We start from the raw sequence: 9,000 nt of genomic DNA on the forward strand, positions 1-9,000 counted from the left end.
ACTGGAGCTACTAGTGGCTCCCCAACTGTTGTTCTGACAGGTGCTCTAGTCGTAGCACGTGCCCTTCCTCGACCTCTACCTCGGCCCCGGCCTCTTGCAGCCCTAGTAGTATGTGTGGATGCTTGCTCAGCTAACCCAGTAGCACGTGTCCTCACCATCTGTGAGAGAATGGAGATACAAAGGTTCAAATTCCAAATTTAACAAATTTTGCACGAAAGGAATGAAAGAAATTGAAATTTCCTAACAGTTCCGCAGCCTCTCGAAGATAAGTACAAACGTTTCCGTACCGATCCGCAAGACTCTACTAAACTCGTTCGTGACTCATAGAACCTATGAACCTAGAGCTCTGATACCAACTTGTCACGACCCAAATTCCCACCACAGGCGTCGTGATGGCACCTAGTCTCTAAGACTAGGTAAGCCAATTTTTATTACATTTTGAAGCCATTTTGTTTTTAAATTTAAAACTAACAGCGAAAATAATTATAATATACAACCTCCCAAGACTGGTAGTACTGAGTCACGAACTCTAACTGAATACATGAAATAATCACGAGGACTGAACATACAATACTGTTGATTAAAAATTAACAGTACAATGAAATGAAAAGACTCCAAGGGACTACGACGACCAAGCAACTCTACCTTGAATCCTTATAATCCCTCTTTAACTCTGCTCAAGTCCGTTAACCTCGATACCTGGCTCTGCAAAAAAATATGCAGAAGTGTAGAGTGAGCACACCACAGCAGTGCCCAGTAAGTATCAAGACTAACCTCATGGAGTAGAGACGAGGTACAATCAAGACACTCACTAGTCTAATAACCTGTGCAATATAATACACAAAATAATAGAAAATAAATAATAATAAAAGCAGGATAAAACAACCAGTGATATGCACAACAGACAACAATAATACCATTAATATCACTCAACAATTAATAAACACAATTAAACCCAATTAAATCAAGCCCTTCAAATAAATGTCTTTCACATAGTTCTTCCAGATAATTCTCTTTCAAATATAATTTTCTCAAATAACTATTTTTCAAATATAATTCTTTCAATAAATCTTTTCAAATACAATTTTCTCAAATAAATATCTTTCAAAATACAATTCTTTTGTATAATACTTTCTAAGTAAAAATCCTTCCAAATAAATATTTTGAATATAATTCTTTCAATTAAAAAGTCACCATGTGACACCTCATTTCAAAATCATCAAAATACGGGTCTCAGCCCATTTTCATATTTTTTGTAAGTACGGGTCTCAGCCCATTTTCATATTTCCATGGTACCTCGTGCCCATAATTAAATCAACGTATTTGCCCGGCACCTCATGTCCTCATTTCATATCACAACTGTACGGACAATTCACGTGCCCAATATCATTATCATTTCATCACAGCAACTCGTACCCATATTTTATATCACAACTGCACGGACAATTCACGTGCCAATATCCCCATTTCATATCACAATTCACGGCACCTCGTACCCATATTTTATTTTATAAACCGCCTGACAATAGCCACAGGCTCCCAATTTCAACATAAATCAGATTATTATCAATTTTACTAACAACAAGACAAGTTGCACAAGGTATAAAAATAAACACAAGAACATCACAACATCACGTGAATATTGTCAACACCACAACCCCACATCATCATTTATCGTCCCTGACAATAGCCACCCTTATCTCTCCTATTGACATCCTTATCGCTCTTATAGCCACCCTTATTGCTCCGCCCAGACAATATCAATAGCCACCCTTATCGCTCCTATTTTCACCCTTATCGCTCCTATACCCACCCTTATCGCTTCGCCCAGACAATATCAATAGCCAATAAACACAACAGTGAAATGCCACCCGTATAACCATATAATATCAACGGTGAAATGCCACCCTTATCTCCCTAAAATAACAACTCACACAACACAACAATTTACATGGGAAATTATCACAACAACGTAACAAAAATCAATTTATCTCACAATTTGCCCAATGGCCACAACCAAATTTCAAAGCTACAAACAAGTCAATTAATTTCACAGCAAATAGCCAAATGCTCCACACAATGTGTACAACACCCAAAAACAATCAATAGAGATAGAAATTACTCAACATAAAGAAAAGTCTTCATAAAAGTATAATTTTTCAATAATTATATAAACACCTCTTCTTAAGCTCATTTAGTTAATTATTTGCGGAGGAAAAAATCCAAAATGAAATTAAATTTCAATAATTATCAAACCAGCAAATTCAAAAATTTCATAAATAATCAAATAACAATCACATCACATTGTCATATAACAATAGAGTCAACAACAAGGGTTTAGGCACGATAAGTAGATAATTAAATATATGCTAACAATTATCTAATTTACTACACAATATGCTCAAGACTTTAACTCAATAAAATTTGCACATATAAACCAAGTACGTACTCGTCATCTCGCGTACATGGTTTTCAATAACCCAAGTTGCACATAAGACTCAATGCCTAAGGGAAATTTCCCCCACTCGAGGTTAAGCAAGACACTTACCTTTTCGAAGTTAGGCCGATATTCCAAAATAGCCTTCTTGCTTGAATTGGCCTCCGGACAGCTCAAATCTATCCAAATTAATTTTATAACTTCATTAACATTTATCGGAAATAATTTCGGATAATAATACGTCGACTTAAAATTTTATTCCAAAAAGTCAACAAAAGTCAACTCGGTGCCCGCCCCTCGGAACCCAACATAATTTTCATGAAATTCGAACACCCATTCCGATACGAGTTCAACCATACCAATTTTATCGAATTCCAATAACAACTCCACTTGTTTTTGGAAGATTTTACAAAAATCTTGATTTTTCCTACATTAAATCCGAATTAAATGATGGATTCAAAGGCATAATCATGGAAATTAATCAAAACTGGATAAGAATCACTTACCCCAAACACCCACGCAAGAATCTCTCCAAAAATCGCCTTCTACCGAGCTTCAAATTAGATTTTGAGTTATGAACTCAAACCCCCATTTTTGAGACTTTTAATTCTGCCCAGATACACCTTCTACGCGTTCGCGACCATTGCTTCGCGTTCACGAAGGCCAAAAATCCAGCTGCCTCAAATCCTTCTTCGCGTTCGCGTGACAAGAGTGGCGTTCGTGAAGGCCAACTGTTCCCGCATCATCATTTCCTCTTCGCGTTCGCAACTTCCTCATCGCGTTCGCGATGGCCAGCTGACCAGCTCCTTTGCGTTCGCGTTCGCATTCCACGCTTTGCGTTCGCGAAGGCCAAACGACCCCAGGCCCCTATCTTCCTTCCTTCTTCTCGTTCGTATTTCCCGGGCCGCGTTCGCGAAGGTTTGCCCTGCTCCTTCTTCGCGTTCGCGTTCACAGCTTCGCGTTCGCGAAGGACAATTCATCAGCCCCTCAAATTCCTGTTCGCGAACGCGGGACTCCCTTCGCGTTCGCGAAGAAGGAAACCAGCCTTCAGCAACAGCAATCCAAACAACTCCAATTTGGTTCGAAACCACCCCAAAACACACCCGAGCCCCTCGGGACCTCGTCCAATCATACCAACCAGTCCCATAACATATCACGGACTCGCTCGAGGTTTCAAATCACATCAAATTACGCTAAAAATACAAATCGCACCACAAATTGAACTTATGAACTTCAAAAACTTCCAACCTCTAAAACTCGTGCCGAAACCTATCAAGAATGACGTCAAATTTTGCAGGCAAGTCCCAAATAACATAACGGAGCTGTTCCATTTCTTGGAATCGTATTCCGATCCCGATATCAAAAAGTCCACTTCCGGTCAAATTCTCCAAAAATTCGACTTTCGCCATTTCAAGCCTAAATTGACTATAGACCTCAGATTCACAGTCCAGACACGCTCCTAAGTCCAAAATCACCCAACGGAGCTAACAAAACTCTATTCCGAAATCGTCTTCACACAGTTCCGACTACGGTAAAAATCCTAAGGCTTAAGCTTCCATCTCAGGGACTAAGTGTCCCAAATCTCTCCGAATCATCCGTAAATCAAACTCGACCATACACGCAGGTCATAATACATATTGCGAGGCTGCTAGAGACCTTAAGTCACTGAACGAGGCGTAAATTCTTAAAATGACAAATCGGGTCATTACATACCAACAGGTTTGAAATCATAAAACGGACTCGCTCGAACTCTCGGAATGCATAAAAAAATATCAAATCTAAGAATCATACCCTAAACCAAATTGATTCAAACTTAATAATTTCAAGTTCTTCAAATTACTTCCAATGCGCCGAAATATACTTAACTTACTCGGAATGACACGAAATTTTGCGTGAAAGTCTTAAATCACTATATGAAACTATTCCCAAACTCGAAATTCCAAACGGACTTCAATTACTAAAAATCCTACTTCAAACCAAATTTAAAGAAGTTTAAACCTTCAAAACCCGATTCGGACATATGCCCAAGTCTAAAATCATCATACGAACCTATTAGAACTGTCAAATCCCGATTTCGGGGTCGTTTTCTCAAAATGTTGACCGAAGTCAAACTTGTCCATTTAAAGCTAACTTAAGGAACCAAGTGTTCCGATTTTAACCCAAACGCTTCCAAATTCCGAACCAACCATCCCCGCAAGTCAATAATCATTAAAAGCACAAACGGGAAATTTTATTTTAAGGGAACGAGGTCCTAAAAGTTAAAAATGACCGGTTGAGTCATTACAATATATGACATGGGTGTTGGATGCTGAAATCCATTTAGATGCAATGGGTCTTGGAGACGCTATTAAAGATAAAAATAAAGCATTGACCCAAGACTGTGCTAAGGCCTTGATTTTCTTGCGCCATCACTTTGATGAAGGGTTAAAAATAGAATATCTCACAGTCAAAGATCTACTTATTTTGTGGAATGGCTTAAAGGAAAGATATGACAACTTAAAGTTGGTCACTCTTCCACAAGGACGATATTATTGGGCTCATCTGAGACTCCAAGACTTTAACTCTATTTCTGAATATAATTATACGATATTCAGAATTACTTCTAAATTGAAACTCTGTGGAGATACTATCACTGACTATGATATGCTTGAAAAAATGTTCACAACGTTTCATGCCTCCAATATAGTCTTGCAACAACAGTACTGAGAGAAAGGTTTCAAGAAGTACTCTGAGTTAATTTGTCTTCTCCTTGTGGTTGAACGAAATAACGACTTGCTCATGAGAAATCACGAAAATCAACCCACTGGGTCTACACCATTTCCTGTAGTGGATGAGGTGTATTCCCATTATGCTAAGCGTGGAAAAGGCCGTGGCCCTATTCGTGGTCATGGTCGTGTCCGTGGCCGTGGACAAGGAAGAAATTTTTCTGGTGTTAACCACCCCACAAAGAAAAATAACTACCAAAAGTGGAAAGGGAAAGATGAGAAGCCAAAGGTAAATGGTTCAGAAACTGAATGTTATCGTGCGGGGGAAAAGGACATTGGGCAAATATTTGTCGTACACCAAGACATTTGGTTGAGTTTTATCAAGCATCTCTAAAGAATAAAGGCCCTGAAGGTAATCTTGTCTATGACAATGAATTTGATATCACCCACGTGGATGTGGCAGACTTCTTTGAGCACTCTAATGGAAAAATAGATCACTTGATCGGTGATGGATCCGTAGTTAAAGATAATTGAGTAGTTTGCTTTTTAATTTTTTTCTATTCGTAATAGCTAGCGAATAAACATCATGTAATCATAATTCATTACATGAGTAGTAGTCATTAGTATCAAGTAGTAGTATTTATTTTATGAAACAATGTTAGTTGGTTTTGATTAAATATAGTTCTTGACAAGAATGGTGTTCATTTGTTTGAGGATGTGGAAAACTGCCTTAAAATTGTCACTTGCTAATAGCTTATGCATCTGAATCACTTATGTTTGAGTTGTCATTAACCTCTATTCACCGAGTGTCAAATGATTGAAAATACCTTTTGTCTCAGTGTTATTAAATAACATAACTACGTGCCTTGTCTTAAGAACCTAGCTATGGAAAGTATCAAGCAAAAACGTTCTTGTTTCCCTAGTTCTTCCCTTCTATCCGTGTCACATTTAAACTTCTAAATATTCTGTGATCGAACAGCTATTTCCTCATATTGGGAACGGATATGACTTGAGTCAAATTTCATATGTATTAATATGACTTAAGTTTTCCGTATATTTAAACCATATGGCAACCTAAAAATAACGTAATTGTTTTATGGCATTATTTTTAACTACATAATTGTTTGTATCATAATTAGAGTTTGCTCGAAATTGTATTAAAAGTCAATATTGAGTTATTGATTTAACTTTGTTTCTTTTCCTTTTTCTCTGAAAATACTAATATTTATATATATATTTCTTTTGTATGTCAAACCATGTGAAGCAAATATGGATATCTCTCAAAGCAAACTTGGATCAAAGTTCAATTGTAAAAATATATGTTTAATTGATTCATGTACGACACATACAATATTCAAAGAGAAGAAATATTTCTCTCATTTAAGTATGTGTAAGGCGGATGTTACTACAATTTCTGGTAGTAGTTGATGTTTGGCTATAATTCCGTTTTTTAGTGCATTACTTATCATACATTTAGGTGCTTTAATACTAAACTATATTATATTTGGGTTTAATTGAATTTATTTTATGTGTAGGTACGTTGAAGACGAAATTGGGAGCAAAGTAGAGACTCTATGTATATTTTATACCGTACAAGAATGGTTCACGATCATTTATTGATTGAAAATATTATAATAATATAATGAGGCAATGATTGAAGACAAATTAAAAGAAGACAAAAAAAAAAAAAGGAACACTGCAAAGGATTTAGGAAAGGAAAACAAAAACATGAATTTGGAAAAGTTAGGCAATGAAAAAAGAAACAAAATCGTGAAATTGGGTAGTTAGTCAACGCAACTCAAGGTGTAATTGAAGCAGCAAACAAAAGAACAAATTGAGGAGTTAGGCAGCAAAGTGAAGCGGCAAAAGAGTCTGGCGACGCGAGGGAGTTTGCTCGCGTTAGAGCTCGCGCCGCCAGGGTTAACTCGAGATCGAGCCACGCGGCAGAGCAGTCTGTCGCGAGGCGATGCGTGTTCCAAATTTTTAAAGTCTATTTTGTCTCCTTTTTAGTTTTAGACTTGAATTTTTCGTCTAGGTCTTTTCCGTACACATAAATAATCATTAGACACCATTTTTATAGTGGAGACCGGAGATTGGATGAGGGGAGAGCACGGAGCCGCCATGGAGGCCGGAATTCATCAGATTCCATCTTTCTTCCATCAAACTTAGTAATATTTACTTTTTTTTTTTATGATTAGTTGTTTTGCTACCATGTCTACATGGAGCTAAACTTCGCGTTCTAGGGTTGTGGTTGTCATGAATATTGAAGTTTATTAATTATATTACCGTTAATTCGAGTTATCATCTTTGGTTGTTTCTCTAATTCTGTGCATAATTGCTTAATTGTTTGGCCAGCATGTGAGTTCTATTTACTATCTATGTTATGCTTGGGAAAGCCGTGTTTAGATTAGAGTAGAATTAGAGAGAGCTTGTTTCTGAACCCGTGGCTCGGGGAAAGATTTCGCGGTTAGGATAGGAATATACCTAACAGTCTTGCTTAGTTGAATACCGTATTGTATTTATTCATGATAGATTCAAGACCATAGGAATATAGAGTTGATATATTATGGATAGACGGATAGTATTGTGGGAACATGCTATTTATATAAACGATCCGGTCACTAGCAATCATAGATAATTTGGATTAACCGGTGTAATTTCGAACTCAATAGGATTGATAAACCGACCACAACCCTATAATCTATATCTCCCTTGGTTATGTGTTTAAATTTCGCAGTGGTAGTTATAATAGAAAAGTTAAATGTTTGATCATCTTGGACAATAAATTGATTTTAGTTTGCTTAGATAATGGTTAATCTAAGTCTTTGTGGGTTCGACATCTGACTTTTGAGTCACTTTATTACTTGACGGCCACGTATACTTGCGTGTACTTGGGGAACTAACAAGTTTTTGGCGTCGTTGCTGTGGACATAGTTACTGATTGTTTATCTGAGTCTAGCTTTTAATTGATTTATGTTCAAGTTTTTAATTTTCCTATTTAGTTATTTTTCTTATTAGACTTTTACTTTTATCTTTACAGTTTTGCTATTTTTTTTCTTTTTGTAAATATTTTTATTTTTATAACAATTGTATTTTTCTCTTAATGTGTTTATAGTTCTCTTAACATGACATCTGGGGATGAAATATTCGGAGATAAGGTTATTGATGAAGACGCGTGGTTGACAGAAGACTTTTATGGCCCGTCTTTTTGTGCTTGTCATGACCTGAACTATGGGAGGTCTGAATTTGAATATGGGAGTAAGGGTTGGTATTTAGACGGATATTTACGATTAAGGGAATATGAAGAACGATGTTATCTTCTAACAAAATTGGTGAATGATTGGTCGAAGGAGAGAGTTGATCTTGCACAAGAAATTGATAAGTTTGGCTTGGCTTTGCACAACTTAGATGCAGATTTGAGTGCGAAGGTTGATGCGTTCAACGCCCAACAATTTAATGATGAGTTGTATGAAACTGAAAAAAATCTTCTAGACCAAATTGAGGAGCTAAAACGAGAATACCAAGCATTAAATCATATTTTTATTGAGGATGTCCATGTTGGGAAGAGTGTTATAGAGTCATGTGAGGAAGTAGATAATATTATATTTGAAGACTCTAGTTTGTGCACATATGAGGATATATATAGTGATACAATTCTAAAGTTGGGGCGTGTTGGTCCTCTAACAAAATATTTTTCGATATTTTGTTTGAATGATGACATGGAAATCGAGCCATCTGAGCCTTTGGAGGAGTCAATGGAAGAGGAACAGGCTGCTTACATTCTTGGATTTGTCGTGCCAGAGAGAAAAAATTACATTGCTCATATAAAGGCCGAGAAGTATAGAGTGAAAATTTTGT

At 36.8% G+C, this 9,000-nt stretch overlaps 1 protein-coding gene across 1 annotated transcript; it reads left to right on the plus strand.

Moving 5' to 3' along the window:
• Positions 1 to 4,726: 4,726 nt before the first annotated feature.
• Positions 4,727 to 5,143, plus strand: LOC138904300 (uncharacterized). Its single transcript, XM_070192801.1, has one exon. The coding sequence runs from the start codon at positions 4,727 to 4,729 to the stop codon at positions 5,141 to 5,143; it is 417 nt and encodes a 138-aa protein (XP_070048902.1).
• Positions 5,144 to 9,000: the final 3,857 nt, after the last annotated feature.

The sequence above is a fragment of the Nicotiana tomentosiformis genome, chromosome 2 (genome assembly GCF_000390325.3).
Source record: "Nicotiana tomentosiformis chromosome 2, ASM39032v3, whole genome shotgun sequence".
NCBI lineage: Eukaryota > Viridiplantae > Streptophyta > Magnoliopsida > Solanales > Solanaceae > Nicotiana > Nicotiana tomentosiformis.

Bases quoted from the DNA above. Each gene is read 5' to 3' on its own strand.
- LOC138904300 (XM_070192801.1), top strand. From the start codon at position 4,727: ATGACATGGGTGTTGGATGCTGAAATCCATTTAGATGCAATGGGTCTT.